The 27,448-nt window shown below is 44.1% G+C and overlaps 1 protein-coding gene across 1 annotated transcript in view; it reads left to right on the forward strand.

Moving 5' to 3' along the window:
• Positions 1–27,448, forward strand: part of BRINP1 (BMP/retinoic acid inducible neural specific 1) — a 190,987-nt gene that overhangs the window by 54,494 nt on the left and 109,045 nt on the right. Inside the window, exon 2 of the mRNA XM_043870531.1 lies at positions 2,522–2,789. Coding sequence (XP_043726466.1) covers positions 2,572–2,789 — 218 coding nt within the window. The 5' untranslated portion in view covers positions 2,522–2,571. The remainder of the gene's footprint in view (positions 1–2,521; positions 2,790–27,448) is intronic.

Consider the following 27,448-nt stretch of genomic DNA (forward strand, 5'->3'; position numbering starts at 1 on the left):
ACTTTTAAAAGCTGCAATGTTCTGAATCCTGTTTCCTTGCAAACAGTCTAACAGCCAGGCATTCTCCCCTAGGTGCCCACCCCGCACCCGCTCACCAGAGAAGCCGCGCAGAAGGGCTGGATGGGTGACACGCTGTGATTTCAGTGTGGTGTAGCTCCCCGCCAGGATCTCTGAACAACCGCCTCCACCCCCTGCCTGCCACTCAGGTGGGCTCCAGCAGACAGTTTTGGCAGCTGGAGCTGTTACGGTTCTAAACGCCACATGGACGGCTTTGTTTTAGGATCTGAACAAAACTTGCGGCCGCAGCTTCTGCCAGCCCACTCGTCTGCTCACAGGCCTCTCTCCTCTGCCCCTGGCAGCTGGGGCCTGTGGTGCCAAGTAGGCTTCTGTAGCTACTCATAATAGAATGGCGCAATCAGACCACAGAGGGGAATAGCCAGTTGGGTCAGAAATTCTCATCTCTCTCCTTTTGCTTTTCTCTCTTTCTTAGCTTGACTTTCTTCGCATTTTCAGCTGGAAGCGTAGACCCGTAAGGGATCATATTTCTTCATGTTTTTACGTGGTTTTCCACTCGACAAAATGGTTTTGTCCTTGCCAGGTTTTTAAATGGTAAACATAAAAATCTGAGGTCTAGATGGAGGCTATGACTGTCCAGAGTCACACAGCCAGCCTTGTGTAGAAACAGCCTTTTAACAGTTCTTGCTGCTTAGAGACTCGCAACCCCATGAGCAAGACAGACGTAGAAGCGAATAAGTACAGTGGGTGGTGCTGGTTCAGTCGCTCAGTCGTGTCCGACTCTTGCTACCGCATGGACTGTAGCCCACCAGGCTCCTCTGTCCATGGAATTCTCCAGGCAAGAACACTGGAGTGGGTTGCCATTCCCTTCTCCAGGGGATCTTCCCAACCCAGGAATCGAACTTGGGTCTCCTACATTGCAGGCCGAAGATTTACCAACTGAGCTATGAGGGAATATAGTAAATACTAACATAATTATGTAAGTGAACAACAGGAGCTGAAAGAAAGGAGCAAATAACAGCTTTTGAGAGGATTAGAAAAAGGAATGACCTTTGAGGATCTGGCCTCAGCTAGCTAGTAAAGAATAAATTGGACTTGGCATGGCAGTGGGGACCACAGGAACAAAGACGCTCCAGCAGGGGATAGCTGGTCATCATCAACATCAGTGCTTATCATCATCCATGTCTTCGTCATCATTGAGGCCATTTGTTGAGCACTTTCTAAAAAACATCAGGCGCTGCATGGGGCACTTGACGTAAATGGTGTCATTTCATTTTCACGCTAGTTCTGAATACAAGTGCTATTGCTAACTACATTTTATAGACCGAGAAACTGAGGCTCAGAGAAATGAAGTCATTTGCCTGAATATACACTGTTTATAACTGATAGAATCTGCATTCCAAGCTGCCTTTCAGTGTAGAGTAAGATGAGCGCTTCTAGGATAAGTGGGGTGAAGGACACAGACAGCATAATGTCAAGCTAGCAAGTAGAATGACGATGTGACAATAAAAAGAAAACTTGTAAATTTGCCAGAGTCCAGGCATAGCCTAGTGGTTCCTCCTCCTTTCTCCCCACAAGGAGCCCCTACCTCAGTCCTCCCTCAAGCATTTCTCCAACATGGTGCCCCTGTGTGGTGCTGCCACCCAAGAAAGAGGGGGCAAGACCCCACTAGTTCCTTGGCCTTTTGTTCCCCTCCTGAACACAAGATAACCTTGAGGCTCAGAGACACTCACAGGTGGATTCTCTGGCTATGCTTCTTTGGGGTGAAGGAGACAGTCCACAAAGCCCTGTAGAAGGGACTCTAATGAGCTCCATAAAGTCTCCATCTGTAAGATATCATCCCGGATAGTCGTGATCATGATGCATCCCAAGACTTTGTGCAGTCCGTCAACTGATGATGCGAAAGCAAAGCACGTGTTCAGCGGGTGCATGTCTGTGAGAGAGGAGGAGAGACATGGATTCTCGCTTACTGAATCCCTGCTATGGGATTCAGGCTGTTTGTGAAGATAGCAGGTGGGGCAGATACTGAAGTTCTGTCCCCAAGTCCCTTCCTGGCTGGGGGAAACTGTTCCGCATTCATTCATTTCACTCTTTTGCTGTCAACACATACACCTTGAATACCTTCAATGTGCCAGGTGCCAAGTGACAGATGCTTAAGCCTGTCCTCCATTTTACAGATGAGGAAACTGCATATCTCAGAGGCTAAGCAGTTTGTACATGTTCATACCTGTTCACACCACATGTGAATAGCAGACAGGAATGTGAGCCCAGATGTCCATAGACGCCACACTCTTAAGCAGAAACTGCACTGATGTTTGTAAACCCTGACCCAGTCTTCTGATGTGACGTATTATGATGAAGATATGTTAAAAGCATTAAAAAGTCTTTTCCTTTGTCTCTCTCTCTCTCTCTTTTCTATATATTTTTGCTTCCCCTCCCCACCTTTCCTCTCCCTCTCTCTCTCTTCCTCTTCCTTTCTGTCTCTTTTCTATTCCTTTCTTCACAGGACTCCACAGAATGGAGCAAGAATGAGAGTAAAAAGGCCGGCAGAAAAGCATGAACTGGAGGTTTGTTGAGCTCCTCTACTTCCTGTTTGTATGGGGCCGTATCTCAGTGCAGCCCTCCCACCAGGAACCAGCTGCAGCAGACCAACATGTCTCCAAGGAATTTGATTGGCTTATCTCAGACAGGGGGCCTTTCCACCACTCCAGGAGCTACCTATCCTTTGTGGAAAGACACCGTCAAGGATTTACAACCAGATATAAAATATACAGGTAAGAGCTGGGCTAAGCTCACCCTTGCCTTTCATTCACTGAGCACTTTGGGGCGGGGGTCATGCTTTGGCCTGGGCCTTGTGGTGTGGAGGAGTGTCTGGGCCAAGACTGTTATACACTTGCTCATTATTTATTAATTAATTTATTTTTCTACTTGTTCATTTGTCTATTTTATTATGATGTGCAAGGGATTATCAATGATGAATAAGAGTAATATATTTTTGAGTCCTTAATGTGTGCTGGGCATCGTGCTTAGGAGTTGGTATACATCTTCTCACTTAAACCTTACAGGAACATAAGAGATAGCATGTATTTGTTTTCTTCACTTTATATAGAAGGAGTAACTGGGCTTTCACTTGGTGAAATAACTTTTCCAAAGTGACACAGTCAGTGAGTGGTAGGACTAGATTCACACCCTTGTTTATGTGTATCCATAGTCACAGACAGTATTTTTAGTCAGTTATATCAGGTGTGGGCTGTGATGTTTTACAGAACTAGTCATATACCAGATATCTCACCCAAACATATTCATACATTTGGAAACAAATAGGGACACTCAGTGAATAACTCTTTCTTGAGCAAGTCTGAACTGGTCTTTGGCCTGTTGGAATCTTGCTCATTCCCAAAGGACTTAGCCCAAAGTTCTTCTTTGAAACCATCTTATAGACACTCCACATCCCACTTGATCGGTCTCTCTTTGATATTTCCACAGCTCTCTACGCTTATGCCTCTTTAGTTGTTAACCATTTGGAGTTGGAGTACATTCTTGTATTTCTTTCTCACCTAACTGGAAACTCCATGGGGCCAGGACTTACATATAATTCATTTCTGGATCCCCAGAGTGATTTTTGTTCTGCCTTGTCTCGTAAGCACACAAAAAATGTTGTGGACTGAAATAAATTGAAGAGTGCAGAAAACTCTCAAGAGTTGGAGTCTTTAAGATCCAGGAAGAAAGGCAGGGTCTAACACTTCTGGGCCACTTCAAACAGGAGCGTGAGGACAGGTGCATGGTGGAGGAAAGATACTCACCTGCAGCTGGAAGCCATGAATTCAGGCCTTGCGGCCACTATGTATTTGACTTGAAAGTGGACATGTCCGCTTTGCCCATCGCGTGTCCTGGTGGACTGGGGATGGGTGATTCATGAGTCTGCTGCCAGCTGCAGGTGGCTGTGACTTTGTGCTGAGTATTCAAGTCTGCATTTGAAAGTATGAGAGAAAGTTTACATCTGCTTCTGCGTTCACATTTCACCTGTGCTTTTGTTTGGATTCCACTGCTCAGACAGAAGCCTGCAGTCACATCCAGCGAGCAGGTTTCTAAGATGCTTTCTCAAAGCTCTGAAATTAAGTACTGAAGATTGAACCAAGGTCACGTGGTTAATTAAACGATGGAGTTTAATCCAGAAGTCAGGCCCCTGGTCATCTAGTTATTTCTTTCTTCCTTTATTTAATCCTCACATAATTAATAAGCACCAGCTAGAGGCCCAGCAACTGTGTTTAAGGCAGATGACACAGTGGTGAGTAAAGCAAACACGGTCCTTGTGCTCAAAAGAGCGCGTTAATTAGACACACGCACACACACACAGAGTGTAAGTGCTGCAACAAAGGGCAGGATAGGCGTGTTTGGGGGATGAGAAACAGTGATTGGGGAAACTATTATGTGCGAGGACTGGGTGAGGCTCCTGTTGTAACCTTCACCTGGACGCACATGCAGATAGATACCCAGAGGCCCGCGTGCTCTTCCAGACCAGGTTTAGACCAGAGCAAAAACCAGCCCAGGTGTGCTCACTGGGGCTGTCACCAATTGACGTTTTCTCTTCACTGCTTTGTTGAGACACTGATATACGTCCACGGGTGATTCCCAGAGTGTCTCCCTGTGTGCGAACATGGACACAGCACATTAGAAACTTGATGTTTGCATCATGAAGGAAGGACTTTACTTCCAGCTTGTGTCATCTCATCTGAGGCTACAGAGCCAGCCTCTCTGAAATGTCCTAGACCTCAAGCTTTGTCCAGTCCGCCCGACCCTAGAATCCAGGCTAGAAGCCAGGGTGACCTGGGAGCTTCAGCAGGAGCCTGCTCTCCTCACTTAAATGGGGTAAGGCCATCTGCATCCTCATGCATATGCTGACAGAGGGTGACTTCAGCTCGTGGCGTCCTGGGGGGAAGTCAGTGCCACTGGCAATGATGAGAGACTTTCAAATTAAATCCCAGCAGAGGTCCTCTCTCCTGTTGCTTCACAAGCTGAGCTGTAATCTGTGCACACACAGTTGTTTGGGTGCACAAGCTTCCTGCTCCGCCACTCCTAAGTCCGAGCTGACACGTGGAGGCTGGGGAGCGTTCTGCTCTCGAATCTGCCTGTGCGCAGCGGCAGTATCCGTGATCCTAGACGCAGAGGACCTGGGTGCTGGCTCAGCCCACCCACCTCCCCACTTGGCCAAGAATGGAACTTCTCTGAGTTTCTGTTTTTTCATCTGTAGAATGGGAGTGTTCACTAGGATGATGTCCAGGGTCCTTCCCTTCTCTGAAATTCCGTGATTCCAGGAAATGTTATCATTTGGAAGTACCATGGAGGATTGGGGAGGACTCTGAACTTGGAGCCTGCAGACTCAAGTTTTGTTTATTTTGGACCCACTTTCTTCATTCTGGGCGTATATGTTCATACCTCATTCACTCATGCTTCCATCTAGTCCTGTAGACTTTAACATCGATTGTATTCTGTAAACCATGCTATGGTTTGGTAACACAGAGATGACCAACAGAAAACAGCAAAGCTCGCACGTGCACACACACACACACACACACACACACACGCATCCCACAGCAGCAAAGCTCACACACATACACACATCCCACAACCTGCAGTGTACGTTCACTCCTTCACCAAGCTCAGAGTTTGGGGTGGAAGACTGACAGGAAGAAAGAGTGAATAAGCAAGCAATTATCATTCCATGGAGAGGTATGAATAAGTAACCACTCAGATACTCAATATTCTCCTCTGTAGAAAGCAATGATGATGTCTGTCCTACCTACGAAGTCAAATGAGATGAACCTGCTGTGAGATGCTTTGTAAAATTTAAATTTTCTTCTTTCTGGGAAATTTTTTCATTAATGTTTGAAATCCTCATTCTAAGACAATCATTCAGTATCACTTTCTGGGAAGCCCATACATATATTAGTTGTTAAATACTCACCTTCATTCTGTGAGGGAAATAACAGCATATTACAAATGAGAACACCAGGTCATCAGGAGGTTAAGGAGATTGTCCATATCACTCACCAGGGAAGTGGCAAAGCTAGGAATCAAAAATAGGCTTCTGAGACTCCACAAGTTGGGAGTCATAACCCTCTCTTAGTTCTTAGTTACCTAGCATATGACCAAATACCCAAAGACTTCCTTTAACCACGGACAAGTTGCAACCTCTTGGAGACTCAGTTTTCTCATCTGTAAAATGGAGATAATATTAAATGCCTTATGTAGTTGTGGCTGGAAATAATTTAAGGATCAGTCGTGAAGAGCTTGGAATGTTGCAGGAGCTACATCAGACAGCTGATGGTATTGCTAGAAATGATTTATTTTCTTCTCATGGTAATTATTTTTTTTAACTAATTAATTTTTAATTGGAATGTGATTGCTTTACAGTGTTGTGCTGGTTTCAGATCTGTCGACATGAATCAACCATGGGTGTATGTATGTCCCCTCCCTCTTGAACCTTCCCTCTTGGTAATTTAAAAGTCAGTTTTGTCTGAAGGGTGTTTCCTGTGTTTCCACTTCCTCTTTGTATTGTATTTTTCTGTTTATCTTTTCCTGATTTTGAGATCGTGAGTAGTTGCTGTAAATTTGGCTGTTCTTTCACAGGTGGATTTAAAAGGAAAATGTGGTACCCTTTGTAAGCTTTGGTTTGGGAGAGTCAAGGTGGGGGGGCACTGATAGTGGTGGTCACTTTGCCACAAGACGTGGTTTCATAATGAGTGGCTTTCCCTACAGGTTTCAGAGCAAGTGGTTTGTGGCTTATGGTGCACCTTCCTTTGAGCCTTAAATAAGTGCCTGAGAGTTGAATGTAAATCAAGTCATTGTAAACCAGGTCTGATTGCCCAGCCGTCTTGCTCGTTTATCAGAGTTGGATGAATTGCCATTCTAATCCACCATCTTAATGGTTGCTTCATGCGTTTCATGAAAATGTCTCTAGTAGGTTTTCTGGAAAAGCTATTTCACTCAGTGAATGGAGCTGGGGCTGGGTGGATGGTTCTGCTGAAATGAATGAGCTGTGGTCTTTGTCCAAAAATCATTCAGGAGTATGTATTGGGCGCCGAGGTTTGCCAAATGCCATACGCTGGGGAGCTGATGATATGTGAGGTAGACAGATCTCTGCTTTTGAGGAGCTTACAGACATGGGATGGTGAGGGCGAAGTCCACCACATCACCACTTAGGATGCTTGTGGTTGAAAGGAGACCCCCAACCTCTGGATTCCGGATACAGTTTTGGTATCATGTGGTCCAAGGGCTGTATTTCTATTAGAGTGGCTCCAGATTAGTCTAAATCAGCATTTCTTAAAGTATCTCACATGGAACTGGAGTTCAGTGTGATTTTAAAAGGCATTTTCTGGTGAAAAAATAATCCATAGTCAAATAAATAAATAATAAAAACAGCGATAAGAGTAAGTCAGTTGCTAACTTCGGGCTTCCCACGTGGTGCAGTGGTAAAGAGTCTCCTGCCAATCCAGGAGACACAGGAAATGTGAGTTCGATCACTGGGTCTTAAAGATCCCCTGGAGTAGGAAACAGCAACGGGCTCCAATGTTCTTGCCTGGAAAATTCCGTGGACAGAGGAGCCTGTCGGGCTACAGTCCATGGGGTCGCAAAGAGTGGGACACGAATGAGCACACACCCAACACTGAAGGCGTGTGTGTCCGTGTCCAGCGTGGACACACACTGTGTGTAACTTTGCTAGACATGGACACACAGTGTATAAATCATTGCGACAGATTGGTCCTCATAGCAATCCTGGGCTTCGGCATTTACATTTACATAACTTGTCCAAGAAAAGAGTTACTTCATGGCAGAGTATATCAGAAGCAAGCAGATTCCAGATCCTGTGTGTCTAACCATGCTATGCAGCCTCCCAGATGGCATAAATATGTTTGTTTGGAAAATCAAACAAAGTTATATAGGCTTCCTGACCACAGGGCTTTTCAAGATCTTTCCTAGACTGTTTAACAGTGTTTAACCAAACCTCTTTGACCCTCCAGCCTCTTTTTCTCAGGGAGATTGAAGTTCGAGTGAGCAGGCTTAAAGAGTCACTGACTCTGGCTGGCTTGGGCAGCTTGAGGGTTGTCTCTCTGGATAGTAGCCTGTGTCACATCTTAACACTGTCACATGTCCATACACACAGCCTGTGTTGGCATCTTAAATGCCAACCCTTCAGTTCACGGAGCTGGCACCCGGCTGAGGAAGCCACCCTACCTGTTGGGCTTTTTCTTTGAACACTTTGGTCTACATCTACTTCCTGGTTTATAATTTAAAAAAAAAAAAATTAACAACTTCAGTTTTCCTGTCACAAATTAATCTTATTTCCCCCTCCTGTTTCTCATTTTTTAAAAAATTTCTGCCCTGCAATTTCTTATTCCTACATTTGGCATTCCACCCTGTGGAAGGGATATGAGAACTTCAGCAGAGGCCAGAGCCACCGTTACGCAGGAAGGTGAAGCCTCGGCTTAAGATGCAAAGAAGTGGCTGCCCATCAGAATCACCTGCAAAGCTTTTAAAAGATTCCCATGCTGGGTCCTTCTGAAGATACTTGGATTTATAATTGGCCTAGGGTAGACGCGAGAACCACCAGCCTAGGGGTGACTTGGCATCCTGATGGGATGTTTAGAAATGTCAGCAGGCATTCTTGGTTGTCACCGTTGGCTGTGTGGGGTCTGCTGGCATCTGGTGCAGAGAGGCCAGAGATCAGGGGTGCTCTCTACACCCGCCAAGGCAGAGACAGTCCTCGGCAGTGAAGAGGTGTCTGGCTCACAATGCCAGTAACAGAGACACTGAGACCCTTTGCTCTCGAGCACATATTTTTAGAGGGGAAAAAAAAAAAAAGGAAAAGCAATGGCGGGAAGGATTTTAGAATGAATGTTTTTAGATTTCAGTCATCATAAAGTTTAGGTTGGAATCGTTGAAATACAGGCACCAGTGGGTAAGGGATTTTTTTCCATGTTTTTAGACTTGACCTCAGATCAGGGTGGCAGTTGATGCATTAAAGAAGGTGAATTGATTTTCGCTTCCTGCTGCAGAGAGGCATCATTTAAGGAAAACTTCTACTTCAGAAATAGCTAGCCTCCATTCCTCCAGGAGTTCTGGGGGATTGAGTGAGTTTCTCCTCTGATGACTGTGTCCCTTAGGAGGTAGGGTGTTTAGGCTCAGATGCATCTGGCCTGAGTCATAAAAGAAACAACTTGGAAAAGTGCATTCAGAGATCCTTTTTTCTTTTTTTTTCTTTTAAGAGCATGCCAAGTGGGCTCAAAAGAAGATGAGACTGGGATGATGTCCCACATTTGTCGTTGTCAATTTCAGCCACTTAGAGGTTGGCATCACTGGTGAGAATCAATACCCTATGCCCTTTCCCCCACCTTATCCCTCATTTAATCCGAGTTTTGGTTCAAGCTCTCCCTGAATAGAGAGGGATGAGGTGGGGAATAATCAGCAAACATCTCCTGGGCCACTTGGTGTCAATTCAGAGATAATCTTCTGTGTTGATTATTTAAAATTGATCTTCCACTTCCAAGCCCAGTAGCTTTATTGCTACCAAATTGGTACCTTTGCAGTACTTTACCTCCTTGCTCCCATTCCATTACTGAACTAACTTCTGTGAGCTGCTGGGCTTCATTTGCTGCAATCTCTGCAGAGCAACTGTCCAGCTTCAGTCAGGAGCCATCTCTGAAAATGGATTGGCTTTTGCACACGTCCTTGCAGAGGGCAGACTGACATGGAGTCTCTAACTGACACAGATACGGTGATTGGGATGACTAGTATGAAGGCAAACCCTTAGGGCTGCAGACTCTATACCCCAAATCTTGGCCAGGCAGAGGGGGACTGGACCTGTGATCTGTAGCACCTGCCACTCATTCGTTCATTTGAAAAAATGTTTACCGATCTCCAAATTCCTGCTGACCAGTCCCTACCACAGTTGCCTGGAGATAGGGAAAGACTGAATCCCTGACCTCAGGAACTCAAAACTCTCTTGGGGAGAACTCACTGTTGGGCAGATAACCACAATGCCAGATGCTGAGTTCTGTGACTGATCCGTATGCTCGGAACTGTGTTTGTGGCAGGAGAGGAACTTCCCTTGGCATAGAGATCATGAATGTGGGAAATGAAGGGGCAGGGGGAGACAAATCTAGGGAGTCCTCCTATTGGGCTCAGACTTGAAGGAGGATTAGGGCTTTAAGAGAAGGTGCTAGGGAGAAAGCAGCCCAGGTAGATGGAGTAGTGCCTGCAAAGGCAAGGAGACAGAAGAAAGCCTAGAAGCGTGTGTGTGTGTGTGTGTGTGTGTGTGTGTGTGTGTGTGTGTGTGTGTGAGTAGTATAGTAGTCTGCTCCTAGCCAAGGCTTCAGTTTCTGTGGTTTCAGCTACACTCAGCCGCTGTCCAAAAGTAGTAAATGGACAATTCCAGGAATAAACAATTCAGAAGTTAGATATTGCCCCCCATTCTGAGTAGCGTGATGAAATCTCACACTGCCCAGCTCGGTCCCTCCCAGGACCTGAATCATCTCTTTGTCCAGGGCATCTCCTCCTGCCATTAGTCAGCAGCCACATTGATTTCCAGATCAACTGTCCTGGGATCTCAGTGGTGGTATTCAAGTAGCCCTTACTTTATTTAATAATGTCCCCAAAGCGCCAGAGTAGTGATGCTGGCAATTCAGATATGCCAGAGAGAAACAGAAAAGTGCTTCCTTTAAGCAAAAAGGTGAAAGTTCTCCACTTAATAAGGAAAGAAAAAAATTGTATGCTGAGGTTGCTAAGATCTCTGGTAAGAAGGAATCTTTTCTTTCCGTGAAATTGTGAAGAGGGAAAAAGAAATTCATGCTAGCTTTGCTGTCACACCTCAGACTGCAAAAGTTATGGCCCAAATTACGTGATAAGAGCTTAATTAAGGTGGAAAAAGCATTACATTTGTATCTTAAGGTGTTTGTAGAGAAAGGAAGGTGAGGAGGAAGGATCACATTTGCATAACTTTATCACAGTATGTTGTTGTAATTGTTCTATTTATTATTAGGTACTCTTGTTAATTCCTTACTTACCGTGCCCGATTTATGTATCCAGTTTTATCAAAGGTATGTATGTATAGGAAAAACATATATAGTATATATAGTGCTCAGTACCAACCATGGTTTCAGACATCCACTGGAGGTCTTGGAACGCTTCCTCCATGGATAAGGCGGGTACTACTGTAGTGATGATAAGAAATAGTGCTGGGGTAGCAGCTTGGAGCCAACCATGAAAGGAATTTAGGACGGCAAATTGATTTCAGACAACCATCAAACTCTAGTTGTCAGAGTACTACTACATCTCTTTAGAGCAGTGTTTTTTTGTTTGTTTCATTTTTACATTCCTTGACCTTACTCCTGCTAAAAAATACATTTTACATTGACACTCAACAGACATAGAGATAAAAAGATACATAATTGAAATGAAAACTCGTGAAAAAAGTTTAACCTTGCTCCATGTAATGCATCTTGATGTAATATTTTCTATTCTGTTCTAGTATAACTCAGTCCTTTCTGCCTCATTTATTTTTAAAAATACTTGTGTCTACCAACTACACTGATTTCAGCCTCCACTAATGGGGTGTACCTTGCAGTTTGAACAGCACTGACTTTGAGTCTATGCTTTGGCTACATTTTGGTTCAGAGGAAAATGGCACCTAATGTTTGAGAAGCAGACTTTGCTATGTGTTCAGGTCAGATCCTGGGCTTTGTCTGCTAGGGGTGACGGGACAGCAGTGAAGGGTTTGGAACGGGAGACTGGCGTACTCGGATCCACACGGAGAAATACTGCCCAGGCTGCAGTGTGAGGCATGCGGGGCAGGGAGTCAGACAGAAGGGCTGTTGGCAGCAAAAACAAGGGAGAGGAGGCGGGCAGGTGCCAAGACAAAGGCAAAAAAGATGCAATTCATGAACTCTCAAGCACCACTCTGATCCATCAGCAAAGCTGCTCGGGACTTTCCTGGCAGGCAGCGCCCTCCCTGGCTGCATCCAGCCCTCCCTGCTCCGGCTCCAGGCTCAGCCCCCTGGGGCAGGGAGCATTCTCTTCTGCAGAGTTCTCCAGAGGCTGGGTACCTCTGTGGGTTTCTTATGAAAGGAGCCAGAACTCCCAGGCTTCTGCCTCAAGGCTGTTTCTTTCTCTCTCAAGGCTGTTTCTTTCTCTCTCAAGGCCTTCCTTCTGGGCATGAGAATTCCTGGGTCTCATTAGCAATGGTTTCCCAAGGTGGCTTGGAGGAAGGCTTTGCATCCCACCCTTTATATGCACCTGACTTATCTTTGCAAACCCTGATGGAAACTTCTAGCTACAAGTCAGTGTCTAAGCTGATGGGAGCCCTAGCACAGTCGCTAAAGCCAAGTGATGAAGAGCAAGTCTCTTTAGGCCCAAGCAGACCTCTGTTTGAATCCTAGCTCTGCCACTTCGCACCTGTGAGATCCTGACATGTTACTGGAACTCTACGAGCCTCATTTTCTCCACTTGTGAAAGGTGGGGGGTGGGGGCTGCTTTCCAATATTGTTGTTAGGAAAATACTGTGTGATCCAGTTCACCAGCGAACAGGTTGTTGAATGTTGGTGACTAAGACAAGTTGTTGCTGTTGTTCAGTCGCCAGGTCGTGTCCAGTGCTTTCTGACCCCACGGGCCGCAGCACACCAGGCTTCCCTGTCCTTCACTGTCTCCCAGAGTTTGCTCAAACTCATGTCCATCAAGTCGGTGATGCCGTCCTACCATCTCATCCTCTGTCGCCACCCCCTTCTCTTCCTGCCTTCAGTTTTTCCTAGCATCGGGTCTTTTCCAGTGAGTTGGCTCTTCGTATCAGGTGGCCAAAGTATTGCAGCTTCAGCTTCAGCATCAGTCCTTCCAATGAATATTCAGGACTGATTTCCTTTAGGATTGACTGGTTTGATCTCCTTGCATTTTAAGGGACTCTCAAGAGTCTTCTCCAGTACCATAATTCAAAAGCATCAATTCTTAAATGCTCAGCCTTCTTTGTGGTCTAATTCTCACATCTGTACATGACTACTGGAGAAAACATAGCTTTAACTATACAAACTGTTGTCGGCAAAGTGATGTCTCTTCTTTTTAATACGCTATCTAGATTGTCATAACTTTTCTTCTAAGAAGCAAGCGTCTTTTAATTTCATGGTTGCAGTCACCATCCACAGTGATTTTGCAGCCCAAGAGAATAAAGTCTGTCACTGTTTCCATTGTTTCGCCCTCTATTTGCCATGTAGTGATGGGAGTGGATGCCATGATCTTAGTTTTTTGAATGTTGAGTTTGAAGCCAACTTTTTCACTCTTCTTATTCACCTTCATCAAGAGGCTCTTTAGTTCCTCTTCACTTTCTGCCATTAGGGTATTGTCATCTGTATATCTGAGGTTATTGACATTTCTCTGGGCAGTCTTGTTTCCAGCTTGTGATTCATCCAGCTTGGCATTTCTCATGAAGTATTCTGCCTATAAGCAGGGTGACAATATACAGCCTTGATGTACGTCTTTCCTAGTTTTGAACCATTCTTTTGTTCCATGTCTTGTTATTGCTTCTAGACCTGCATACAGATTTCTCAGGAGACAGGTAAGGTGGTCTGGCAAGTTACCCATTTGTACTTGGATAACCCCAGGTACGCCCACACCTGGATTCTGAGCATCCTTAAGGACTCTGAGAAGGCTTTCAGGAGACCTCCAACCATAAGAGGGATGCCTGACCTGCGTGCACTGCAGCCCAGGTGCCCTGGGAAGGCAGCATACTCCACCCTCATGTTAAGAGGACACTTGTTAGGAGGAAACCACAGAAAAAGGACCAGAGAGAGGAAGACTGTGCTGCCCTGTGGCTCGTGTGGCAGGAATTCAGAGGCCTGAAAACTGGCGAAGCATCCTTAAGCGGTCAGCATGCATTGATTCCTGTAGAAAAGTACATGTAATGCGATTTGCAAGCAACTCATTTATTAATCAACCCAGGTGATGGGAGCATCTGCGACAGCTCATCTCCTCAGCACCTCCCAGTTGTCCTTGGTGTGTATTACTCAGGAGACACTGGGCCCCAGGGATGGCTTCCCACCCAAGCACCTTCATAGCAATCAGCAGCATTTCAGGGTGGGGTGTGCACAGTGGCGAAGGTAACTTTGCTTATTCTCAAGTCGCAGCCTTGTTATTGACAGAAGGCCAGCAGCCCCCATCCCTGAGCACTTGTGACGGCCTCTCTGTGACTCTAGTATGATGCCTGGTTTATGCTATGGTGACAGAGGAGTGTGGTTTGTGTGATAAATAAAAAGGAGATGACTATAAATGCCATGGAAGTCTCTGCACTGCTCCGTGGTCTGGGATTGTCTGATTTGGAAAGGAAATGCTCACCTGGGCATGAATTCAGCAAGGATTCATTAAGTCCGCGCCCTGCGTAGGGCCTGCGTTAGCTTCTGCTGGCACCAAAGCGTTCCTGATCCATGCCCTTGGGAGCACAGAACACAGCGGGGGAGAGCCGGACAGTGAGGAACCACCGTGCTACCTCCTGGGAAGTGTGAAGGGAAAGAGTATAAGATCAAGTATTAGTGCAGAGAAAGCATGCAGACGTTGGTCTTGCAAGATTAAAAAAGGCTTTAAAGAGGAAGTTTTTTTAAAGGTGAGATCTGGATGGTGGGATTTAGGCAAAAAAATGTAGTGATGGGTGTGTGTGTGTGTGTGTGTGTGTGTTTTAAGGGGGTATCCAGAAAGAGGTAGATTTGCCCTGGAACCTACAGGTAATTCAGTGTGAGTGATAATGTTGGCATGTGAGAGAGCATTTTCTCTCAGTAAAATGTGAGCATGCAAGCCAAAGAAATCAGAAGGCAGTCAGGTCAGGGAGCCCTGTGGATGTTATATACAATACTTTGAACTTTATTTACCCTAAGGTGATGGCTCCCACACTTTCTGATTTCAAGACGCTCTTAAAGTCTCAGTGATTTTATATCCCTACCAGAGAAATACTAATAATTCTGTTTATTAAGTAATTAGAGCCAAACAGCCTAATGAAGTATTTATGTCCCCAGAAGTCTAGTGGCCATTTGAAAAATGATACATGTGAACCTAAGGAAAGAACAATATCTTTATTTTATCCTTAAATAACCATGGTTACTACTGTTCAACGGTTGTAGTTCAATAAGGCCATCTTCCTTTCCCGGTCATTCTTAACTTTTCTGCAGTTTTAGAATTGCACCGTAGCAAAGATGGGCCATTATTGAAAGGAATGTAGATGTGTTTTCATGCTGAAACTGTGAACTCCCTCAGGGTAGTAGTTTTTGTGGTGCCCAACAAATACCAAGTATCCCTCATTTCCCTTGAACATAAAAAAGACCCTGCTATGCTCCTCTGACTCACCATGGCACTCCACAGCGTCTCGGCACACAATTTAGGAACTGAGTTCTAAGGACGATAGGGAGCTCTTTAGAGGATTTTGCCCAGAGGCGCAACATGTTCAGGTTGCCGTCTTTGACAGATCACTCTCGCTAAAATGGTGAGATAGCCTGGGTGGGGGGATGTGGGGAAAGGGGGCAGGAAAGCATGGCAGGAAAATAGAGCGCTGTGCAGTGACCCGCCTGAGAGAGGAGAGATCTTAAAGTAGCATCGATGGGGATTTCAGATATGCGTTTGAAATGTTTTTAGATTTTAAAATACTGGTTGGCAAGAAGTTTCAGAGACAGTTGAGCCAGATCCATGTACTCTTCACCCAGCTTCCTCCAGTGATTGCACCTTTTGTAACTAAAGTACAGTATCAAAACCAAGACCCTGACATTGGTACACTGTGTGTGTATGTGCCATGCCATTGTATCATGTGTGTAGAGGCATGTAACCCCCGCCACAATCAAGGCACAGAACACTTTCCTCACCCTCAAATTTCCCTTGTGCTCTCTCCTTAGAGTCACATATCTCTTTTTTTCCCCATCCTCCCTAACCCCTGGCAGCCACTATTTTGTTTCCCATCTCTGTCGTTGCATCATTTCAAGAATGTCATAGAATGAAATCATAACTTGAGATACTTCAAGGAGGCAGAAATTTCAGTATTTGAATGTGAAGGTTGAAAGAGAGGGAAGACTCAAGATCCGGAGGACTTGGCAAGATCATACTTTAAGGGGCCAATCAGTGGATCTACATTAAATCGGAAAAAGAGTAGGGGGACATTTTTAACTTGGTTAGCTAGGGGGTGGTGGTACTTTTCATCAAGGTGGGGAGCTGTGGAAGGCCAGGAGAGTTTTGGGGGTGGTTTATGCCTGAAGATGATGTGGCAGCTTTGGAAATGTTGAATTTAAACTGCTTGGAATATCCAAATACAGTCTCCGTAGATAGTTTTTTTATAAATGGTTCTGACCCTCAAAAGAGAGTGCTTCAATAAAAAAAAATATATGTATGTACAGCATTCAGAGTCATCAGGTTACCACTGATCATGGAAGACATCCCTTGGGAGTCTTCACTTATGGAATAGCCCATTTAACATGCAGGGAAGAGCATTGAGAATTGGAGGAATGGCCAGTGAAAGGAGGAAAACTGGGGGCAGTTGGTACCATGGAAGCTAAAAGAAATAAATGTTTAAGAAGGAGGGTAATCAGGGGCCATGGTTTCTGACACATTACATGAGGTAAGAACTGCAAGTAATCTTTTATACTTAAAATCTTGACCTTGACTAGAACTATTTCAATAGCATTTTTGGGACAGAAGTCAGATTGCAGTGGGTTAAAAATAAGGGAGAAGCCACAGAGTAGACATATATTTTTCAAGACACATGGTTGCAAAAGGCAGGAGGGATGTGAAATAAAGAGGGTTTGGGTTGTTTTTCTTTGGTTTCCAAGAGGGAAGTGACTTTTAAGAGAGGGAGAGACTGATGTTGAGGGGCAGAGTGGGGTTATTTTTGATGAGGTGATTTCCTGAGGAGGCCGGGAGGGAAAGGGTAAGAGCTTAGATGGAGGTAAAAGGAAGGATCCCTTTAAAATGAAATAGAAAGAGCAAGGGGAAAGAGAGGTGTGGGTGTAGATCAGTTGGTTTTACTCATGTTGATTTGAAGGGACTTCTGATGGCTTCTGTTCTCTCCATGAAGTAGGATGTGAAATCAGTTGCTAAGAAAAGGGTTACTGGGAAGGACAAACAAAATGTAATGCTGTAAAAAGTGTTTAATCTGAAGAATGGAAGAAAGCTTTAATTAAGGAGACACATCAAGACGATCACTGGGAAGCAGCTAGGGCTCTGACCGTGTTTGTGATCACGTTTTATATCATGTTGTCATCTGTGCAACTGGAATATTATTCTCCAAAAGAACTGCAAATGTCGGGTGAGATCACGGATAGTGGATGTGGGGTTTGCCAAGTGGACGAGATGGAAGGACAGCCAGGTGAAGGAGTCACAGGTGTGGGTCAGAAGTAAACGAAGGCTTGGCTCACTGGGTCTCAGTCAATCGGAAAGGAAGTGAAGGGAGCCGATAGATGGTCACGGGCCGCGCGGTCTTGAAGAGGCGGGCAGCAGGTGTGGTGACCGACGAGCTTGGACAGGAAGGTTTTAGTCTCATGTGTCAGTTAGAGGGACTTTGGGAGATGATGTAATAGAGGAGTCACCATGGGAGGAGATAGGAGGCTGGAAGAGGGAAGGGGTGGAGATCATTGAGATGAAGTAGGTCATCGGGCTGAGGGGCTGAGAGTATTAGATGTTAAGGATAAAGACAGGGCTTGGGGTGAAGGCATTGTCTGAAAATTAGAGGCTGACATGTTCAGTTAACGTGAGAGAATACCTTGGAATTTGGTTATTGAACACAACAAAGAAATGAATGAAGAGGATGGTGTGGAGGAGAAAACGTGTAACAGAAGGTTTGCATTCAAGTCTTTATCCCTGCTCTAGTAGATCTTTGACTGGTGATCTCGGCTGTCAGAACCTCAGTATCCTCCTCCTTCAAGAGGGGCTTATAATCCTTACCTCCCCGACAGAGATGGCGAGTATGATGCTCACAAGAGGAAAAGGAAGGAAATGTGCTTGGTAAACCCTGCCTGCATGCTGCATGCGTGCTAAGTCACTTAGTCATGTCTGACTCTCTGCCACCCCGTGGACAGTCAATGGGATTCTCCAGGCAGAAACACTGGAGTGGGTCACCATGCCCTCCTCCAAGGGATCTTCCCGACCCAGGGATTGAACCCTTGTCTGTTGCAGCTCCTTCCTTGCAGGCAGATTCTTTTACTGCTGCGCCACCGGGGAAGCCCAAAGCCTGCACCTTTGTGTAAATATGGGCCCTATTGTTCCTGTTACTGGCACACAGAGACTGGCTTTGGATTCCTTCCACTGCTCTGATGGAAGATAGTGTTTTGGTACCTAATCACTGCATTTGAATAGCCTGATTTCAAAATATCATTTTAGGGTAACAAAGTGAACAGACTGTTAGATGTCCTATCTTTTAGATGTCCAGAATAAATGCGCGAGAACAGTTGACCCAGACAAATTGACCGATGAAAGGATAACTTGCGCTTCAACATAATGAGTTCAATATTCTTTTGATTTACAAAAAAAAAAAAAAGCACTGGGGCATTCAGGCCTGGGATGCTTGTCAGCAAAAGGGAAATGTAGACTGTATTGCATTTCCCTTTTGCTGTTCCCTGATCTCACTAACAGCTTCAGCTCAACCTGCTTTTATCTGTTTTTATTTTTTTAAATTTTGACCACACCGCATAGCTCTCAGGATCTTAGTTCCCCAACCAAGTATCAGACCTGTGCCCCCTGCAGTGGAAGTGCGGAATCTTAACCACTGGGCTGCCAGGGAAGGCCTTCAACCTGCTTTTAAAGGTAGTGGTTGTAGCAGCAGCAGGAGTAAGGGCAAGGGAAGGACTGCTGGGGAGCAGGAGCTTCCAAAGTCAGGATGCTTCAGAGGGGCGCCTCCTTACCACGTAACTCTCCCACCTTTGATGTTTCAAGTTGAGGCAAAGTGAGTAAGATAATAGGAATTCCAAAACAGAATTCTCCAGTTGGAGTTCATTCCAGAAGCCAGAATAACGTTGAACAGCAAAGCACACACAGAATGGAGCTGATAAACTAGCGTGACCTGATGCAGAGTGTATTAATAGCTGAACAATCTAACAGATCCTCGCGACAACCCTATGTGACAGCTACTACCTTTAATCCCATTTTACAGCTGAGGAAATGGAGGCTCGTGTAAATGTTTTGGCCCAAGGTCATGCGGTTAGGAAGTGACGTAACAGTGCTTCAAACACAGGCAGTCTGGTTAGACTCTGTGCTTGTATCCACTGGCTCTGCAGAGTGCTGGTGGTTGGGGGCTGGGTGGGTGGGAGGGGGCTGGGGAAGGGCCAGCAGCCTCGGGACTCAAGGGGCCTTTGTCCTCCTCTGCTGTTGACATTGAATCACCTTGGGACGGCAGCAAGTTTTCCTTTTCTAATACTCCACCGTTTCATTTCCCTTCCTTCTTCATGGTGTTTTTCTTTGCCTTTTCCATTCATCTTTGTCCTGCTGTTCTTCTTCCTGTTGAAATATACCTTCCCTATGTAATGCTTTAAGATTCATAAGATACTTTCCCATATCAAGTAGGTAGTAATGTTCCATTTTGAAGATGAGGTAGCCAATACTTTGAGCAGCTAACCAGTTTGTTTAGTAAGTGATTGGGCACTGACTTGCATCTGAGCCTTCCAACAGATACATCTTTTTTCTTTTCTGTATTTTTTTTAACTGTACCAGGTCTTCATTGCCGCACACGGGCTCTAAGCGCGCAGGCTCTGTAGTTGTCCTGCGGCATGTGGGATCTTAGTTTCCTGACCAGGGATTGAGCCCCTGCATTGGAAGGCAGATTCTTAACCACTGGACCACCAGGGAAGTCTCCCGACACATCTTTCTGTGTTCATTTTAACTGGCCCACAGCTGCCTTTTTGTTTGATGAGCCTCTTCTTATCTCTATGACTCAATTTAGGAGCATCATCCCTGCTGATGGCAACAGCTTTTTAAGAGAGAATGGAGATTTTTGCAAACATGCAGTGCTGCCGCTTGTGTGTGCGTAAGGATTCCAGAGGTGACATTTGAAAGGACGAATGGAGTATCTGCAGTTCTTCCATGGTGTGGTTTCGTGGGTCCCCTGGCTTCTCAAAGATTTCAGAAAATTAACTTTCATTGAGTGTCATCTGGGAACAAAGTACATTTTTAAACATTGTTTTCTTAAAATTAGCAGATTGATGTGGTTATCATTAAAAACAACCCATGCACCACACTTGAGTGTAGAGATTCTTTTGTCTCTTGCTGACGGAGGATGGTGGAGAGAAGACACATAGCTGTACCTATTAGCTGTTCTATTTCAGTCTACTCTGTAATTCACTGCCTTTTTTTTTTAGATCTTATTCTTTTGCTAAGTACCACCCACCTACTTCTGGGAGACAAGGCCAGGTGAAAGACATCTTCAGATGTCTCAACTTCCTCATCTGCTTGTCACTCACTGGGTGCTCAACTTTCAGTGCTAATTTGGAAGCCTGTCTCTCAAAGAAAACTGGAGGAAGTGGCCCCTGACCCTGGAAAAATACCTGTTATGTACGAGAAGCTTGTAAACTTATGCATAAAGAGGCTACCCTAGTGATCAAAAGTTGGTTAGCGCTGGAGGCAGAATTAGTAGTGGTTACTAGAGGACAGTCTTCCAGCTGAAAAGATTTTGATGGTCGGGTTGCTCGAAGATGGGAGGGAGGACCTTGGTGGAATTGAGGGGGCAATCACTCTGCATCACCAAAGGGAATCTACTTATCATAGTCTGACTGAAAGAGAATGTAAGCAGGTGAGACATTGGCTTCCATAACCTTTGATACCCTTGGCAGCCCAAGGTTGAATAATTACACCGATGAGGTCTGCTTTCCTGTCGTTTGTCTGTGTGGAGAGAGCACCTTTTCTGATTTCCTTATGGGGTCTGTTGTATGAGTGGAGGGGCCGAGAGCCTGCTCAGCAATCTAGGGGACACTCCTACCTGCCCAGGATGCTGCTTCTGTCTCCTCTGTGGGCCTCTCCTCTTCCAGATGTCAATCAAGTGCTGCTTTTCCTCCCACTCCTGCTGGGTTATGACACTGACCCCCACGTCTTCCCTTATCCTCCATTCCAGCAAGTCCCAAATATCTGTTTTCAGATTTTGTCTCTCCTCCAAACTCAAAAATTATTTTATGCAACTGCCAAATGGACATTTCTGCTGGATTTTTCTCTCTCAGAATCCTCACTTCCCCTCTTCTTTACCTATCTGTTTCTCTTCCTGTGTTCTCTGTCTCAAATAGTGGCACCAGCATCAGTCAGAGGCCCAAGTGAGGAGGAAGGCTGGGCAGTATTCCCGAGTCATTCTTCTTCCTTACTCAGTATAAGAAAAGGAAACAGTAGTAATTTCATAGTAACTGCTATTATTTGAACACTTACCATGTTTGAGACTCCACATTACATGGATAATACCACATAATCCTTCTGTTACCCTATGACTTTTGCCTCATATCATGAGTGGAGGGAATTAGTAGCCTGCCCAAGATAGTTACTCAGTGGAGGGGCTAGGATTCAGGACTCCAGCATCTGTGTTCTTAATCTCCTTGATATCCTACTTTCATATCTAGTCACCCACCATTCTCCCTCTCTCTCAACTTGTGCATGTCTTCCAGTTCATGTACTTTTCCCTATTTTAGCTTCCCTTTTTTCTGTCTTATTTCCTGTGTTCATTTACATTTTATAAACACATAGTATGCCTGTGTTTTCTACGTATTACCAACAAGAACTAATATGCAATGTTTTCTATTACACAAGCACAAACACAGACATTTTAAAAGATATGTCCACCTCACACTGTCACAGCATTGCTAATCAACTATACTCCAATATAAAATAAAGAGTTCAATTTAAAAAATTATAAAAAAGATATAAAGGAATAAATAAGAACAGTTAATTTTTTTATAAATTATTTTGGTTTATTACTCACAAGTATATAATTAGCAGTTATGGAAAGATGAAAGCTCTAATGTCAAATATTCTTTTTAATTATTTTAAATTTGGGGAAGAAAATTGGCAGATATGGTTGCTTCCTGATGATTTTTTACTTTGATTGCGGGTGTACTTTCTCCAAGAATAGGAGAAATATCAACTCTGCCATTTTCTTTTGTTTGTGTTATTGGTCTTATCTTCAACCAGTAATTTCTTTGCAGGAATCTTTCAAAGCAAATAGGTCATTTTAGGAGGTCATTATCTAGGCTTAGATAATACTAGATAAATAATTCGCAAATCCCACTTGACCGTGATAGATATGTTGCAGTAGGCTGCAATGCGCAGAAAACAGAAAGATGCCAAGACATCACTGCACAGCCCTCCTGGTCAGGCAAGAAGAGCCTCTGGACTCTGCCTTTTCCAATGTCAGACACTTACTTGTAGACCTGTGGTACCTGGCATGTATATTTCAAATTAAATTTTGTGTATGGTGTGAAGTATGGAGTCAATGATTATTTTTACTCAATATAAATATCTGTTTTTTTTTTCCATTTCTGTTTGTTGAGAATACATTTCTTTTCCCATTAAATTTCACTGACATCTTCCTTTAAAATTGATTGATCATTTACGTGTGGGGAAAAAGTGAAAAAGTGTTAAATCACTCAGTCATGCCTGACTATTTGCCACCAATGGACTGTAGCCCTCCAGGCTCCTCTGTCCATGGGATTCTCCAGGCAAGAATACTGGAGTGGGTTGCCATTCTGTTCTCCAGGGGGATCTTCCCAACCCAGGGATCGAACCCGGGTCTCCTGCATTGGCAGGCAGATTCTCTACCACTGAGCCACCATGAACACTTATGTTACCCTCTTCTGATTACTGGTTGAAGTTTTGATTTGCATTTATTGAATCTATATATAAATTTGGAAAGAACTGGCGTCTTAACCATATCAGGTCTTCTGATTTATGAATGTGGTTTATTGCTCCATTTATTTAGACACTTAATTTTATTCAGTAATAAATTACAGTTACCAGTGTGTAAGTATTTCACACACTTCATTAAATGTGTCTCTTAGCGTTTTGTGTTTTTGAAAGAGATCACAACTTAAAATCTAATTTTTGTTTTACTTTTGAATATTTTTGTGCTATGTTAGAAATATAATTGAACTTTGCATATTGTATCCTACTTGCTGCCTTCACTGATTACCTATGGTAGCTCCTTGGTAGGCTCCGCAGATTTTCCCACATACGATACCCTGCCATCTGTGAAAAGTTTGAAGTTTCCTTTTCCAATCTGTGTGCCCTTTATTTCTTTGTCTTGCCTTATTGCAGTGGCAAGGGCCTCTGGTAACATGTTGAGTAGAAGTATTGGAACTGTAAATCCTTGCCTTGTTACTAATTCAGAGAAGGGAAAACATTTCTTATATGATGTGAACTGTGGGGTTTTGCCGTTGTTGTTGTTGAGGCCTCTGTTTTTATCCTGCTTGAGCTTACTCTGATTCATGTAAGTTAATGTCTTTAACCAACTTTGGGGAGTTTTCGGGCTTCCCAGGTGGCACTTGTGATAAGAACCCACCTGCCAATGCAGGAGACTTAATAGACCCATGTTTGATCCCTGGGTTGGGAAGATCCCCTAGAGCAGGGCATGGCAACACATTCCAGTATCCTTGCCTGGAGAATCCCATGGACAGAGGAGCCTGGCGGGCTACAGTCCACAGGGTCACAAAGAGTCGGACACGACTACAGTGACTTAGCATGCACGCATGGGGAGTTTTCAGCTATTACTGTAACAGATATTTTTCTTCCCTACCCTTTTATTTTCTTTTGGGACTGTTGTTACATATGTGTTGGACTACTTGTTGTTAGACATGTGTCTAAGATGCAATTCATTTTCCTTAATCTCTTTTCCTATTCATTTGATTGTGTAATTTCTTCAAATTCCCTGAGTTTTTTGTCATCTCAATTATGCTGTTGAACTTTAAAATGTTAGATGCTGTGTTTACCTCCAGAATTTCAAATTTTTATATATAGTTTCCACTCATCTTCTGTGTTCCTTGTCTGTTCATTGTTTTCTTATTTCATTTAAGCAGATATGTGTGTATATTTATTTAATATTTGAACATATTTATAATACTGTAGCTGTTTCGAAGTTTTGTCTGGTAAATCCAGCATCAGAGTTTATTTGAAGTCAGTTTCTTTTGTCCACCTTTTTTTTTTCCCCTTTTATGGATTTCCTTTTTTCTTTGCATTGGGCTTCCCTCATAGCTCAGCTGGTAAAGAATCTGCCTGCAATGCAGGAGAGCCCAGTTCGATTCCTGGGCCGGGAAGATCCGCTGGAGAAGGGAAAGGCTACCCACTCCAGTATTCTGGCCGGGAGAATCCCATGGACTGTACAGTCGGAGACGACTGAGCGACTTTCACTTCGCTTCATATTAATTTTGGTTTGAAAACTGGACTTTGTGACTGATGTGACACAGTGTCTTTGGAGTACACTGCATATTTTTGAGTATTTGTTGTTGCTGTGGTCCTAAAATGCACTTAACTTGGCTGGACTTCCTGCTGCTAAATTTGTCTCGGCCATGGGATACAGGCACTATCATTTCTTTGTTTTCATGACTTCCAGCTGCTAATTTTTTCAGCTTGGCTTACGCAGGTCTTCTCTGTGCCTATGCAATCTTGTGGTCAGCCAAACATTTGGGGAGAGAATATAACCCAAATTGCAGCATCTCTCTCTTTGGTTTTCTTATTTCTAAGGGTTCCTCCTACCCCAACCTTCCCGAGTTGAGTTTTGTCTTCTACAACGTCAAGCCCATAAGGATTCAATCTTTGCCCCCAAAGTCTGCACATTTAGGGTATCCACTTAGACTTTCTGTTGGTGGTGGTGGTGGTTTCTGCTTCATTTTGTTTTGCTTTTGTTTTCACCTTGCAGCTTGCTGGATCTTAGTTCCCTGACCAGGGGTTGAACCTGGGCCCTTGGCAGTAAAAGCACAGAATCCTAACCGCTGCATCACCAAGAAATTCCTTGCACTCAGTTTTTTTAAAGTAGCAAACATCCAGACCTTTTTCCTGTGCCATGCCTTTTCTTTTCACCAGGTACTCAGAAGTTTCTCCTACCCATATGTAGTTTAGCCACCAACAAGTAATTTGGGCACAATTTTTAATTCAGAATTTAGTTTTCACTCTTTTTTCAGTTCTGCTGCTGCTAAGACTCTCCTTTATAATTTCCTTCTGTCCTTCCATTCCTGACGTCCAGGCCTGTGAGGCTGTAGATTTCTACCACTGTTTATTGCCTTGGAGCAGGTAAGGAAGCACACTCAGGCCAGAAAGTCATAGACTTGCAGTTCTTACGTTTTTCAGTTGTGATTTTTCGTGGATAAACTCTTCTACAGTTTTGTCTGCTTGGGGGTGCTTTCCATTATCTTTAAATAGCTGTTGTTGTTTTTCTTTTAAGACCTACCTGGATTTTATAATTGTTACCTGTAGGAGGTTTTGTTTGACCTGACGCCTCTTCCAGAAGTTCCTGTTTCCCTTGTTAAAGGATCACTGTAGGACCGACCAGTAGGGGACACTAGAATGCAAAGCTTGGACCGATAAAGAGGCTGTCAGAATTCCCGAGGCAAGAGACAGTAATGGCTTGTCATGGAGGTTGTGAGAAATCGTCCAGTTCAGGAGGTTAAAGATGAACGGATTGTGCCACGTGGTCAGTCAAAGACAGAAAAAACCTTAGTCTTCTGACTTAACGTCAGTGAGTCGTTGGCCAATGCTTGGGTTCTTCTAGATGTCTAAACGGATGAGAGCTTAGAATGTTGGGCTTCTCAGCTTCTCTTTAGATGTTATCTGTGGTGGTTGTGGTTCTGTAAAAGGGGCTCCTGTCATGGCTCAGATGGTAAAGAATCTGCCTGCCACACAGGAAACCCAGGCTCCATCCCTGGATTGGGAAGGTCCCTTGGGGAAGGGAATGGCTGCCCACCCCATATTCGTGCCTGGAGAATTCTGTGGACAGAGGAGCCTGGCGGGCTTACAGTCCATTCGGTTTCCCAAAGAGTTGGACACAACTGCGTGACTAACACACATGAGCTGAAATCCTTAAGGAGGATCTTACATGTGTCTCTTCTCACTTTCCACACACCAAATGGGTCATCAGATGCTACTGTTTGTGATTTATCCTTTCTGTCCTCTTGTGTTCATCCCCAAATACATACCATCAGCATCTCTCAATCCCATAATTGCAGTTATCTTCTAATTAGATGTCCCCGTTACGGAGAACAGCCAGACTTAACTGATTTCCCAAAATATAGAGCACACCTTACTTTTTCTTCTTCTCTGTCATCTTCAATGACTTCTGGTAACCGGAGATGTAAAACCCGCATACTCTAGCTTCCTTTTCCGGTTTTTCCCTTACTGTGTATTTCTTTACAAGGGCAGATCCTGTGCATTTCTTTACATGCCCAGTCATTCTCCACCCCCTGAATTTCATTCACACTACCCTGCCTCTTTGCCTCTTCCCATCCTGTTCTTTTTGCTCTTTTTCTTTCCTTTCCATCCTCTGCCTTTTGAAACTATATTCACACTTCAAGAATTGGGCTAAATGACACCTCCTCTGTGGGGCATTCACCTCTTTTCATTGATTCAAATATTTTTATTGAGCATTTACTACATGCCAGACACTGTCCTATATCCTAAGGCTATGAGATCGAGTAAGAAACCTTTTCCCACCTCTTAACTAAAGATATCACAAGCAAATGATGTGATCCTAGTTAAGATTTAGAAATTTCCTCTTCCAAAGCCTGTTACTCCCAGGTCTTATTTTATCTTTGACACTCTCATTGGATCTTGCTTAATTAAGTGACTGCTGAAAGACCTCCGTTTGCTTTCCATATTGTATTTTTGCCACTCTTTCCCACTTCTCATCACATTGAGTCTCTTGGTTGATGAAGTCAAGACCCATGTTCTAGTCATTCACTGTTTTCTCCAGAGCATTCTGCATTATATTTTGCATCCATTGGGTGACCAGTTTATGTCTGAGGTATTGCAAAGTTATCTCAAAAAAGGGAAAAGGGAAAAAAAGTACTGAATGGTGACTGTTGCTTCTTACATATCTGGCTACCAAGAGTCAAATACTGACAGCGTCATTCACAGTGAATTATTTACAGAAAGTGACTATGAGGCGGAAGTTACTTATCCTCCTGAAATGAATCTCTTCAAGTGAGATGATAAGAAAAACGATGGTAGGAAGAAGTCCTTGCATGTAAAATAGACCAGACATTTAGCAACCACCCCCTGCCACCTGTTCTGGTCCAGATATGTGATATATAAATCCAAAGACAAGACACATATATGTAAGGTTGAGTCCCTTTGATATCCGCCTGAAACTATCACAGCATTGTTAATAGGCTGTGGTCCAATATAGAATAAAAAGTTTAAGAAAAACAAAGACAAGACATGTTTTAAGTTGGTTTGTAGTGAGTTTTAAAAGGAAGGG

This window comes from Cervus elaphus, chromosome 16, assembly GCF_910594005.1.
Source record: "Cervus elaphus chromosome 16, mCerEla1.1, whole genome shotgun sequence".
In the NCBI taxonomy this organism is placed as follows: domain Eukaryota; kingdom Metazoa; phylum Chordata; class Mammalia; order Artiodactyla; family Cervidae; genus Cervus; species Cervus elaphus.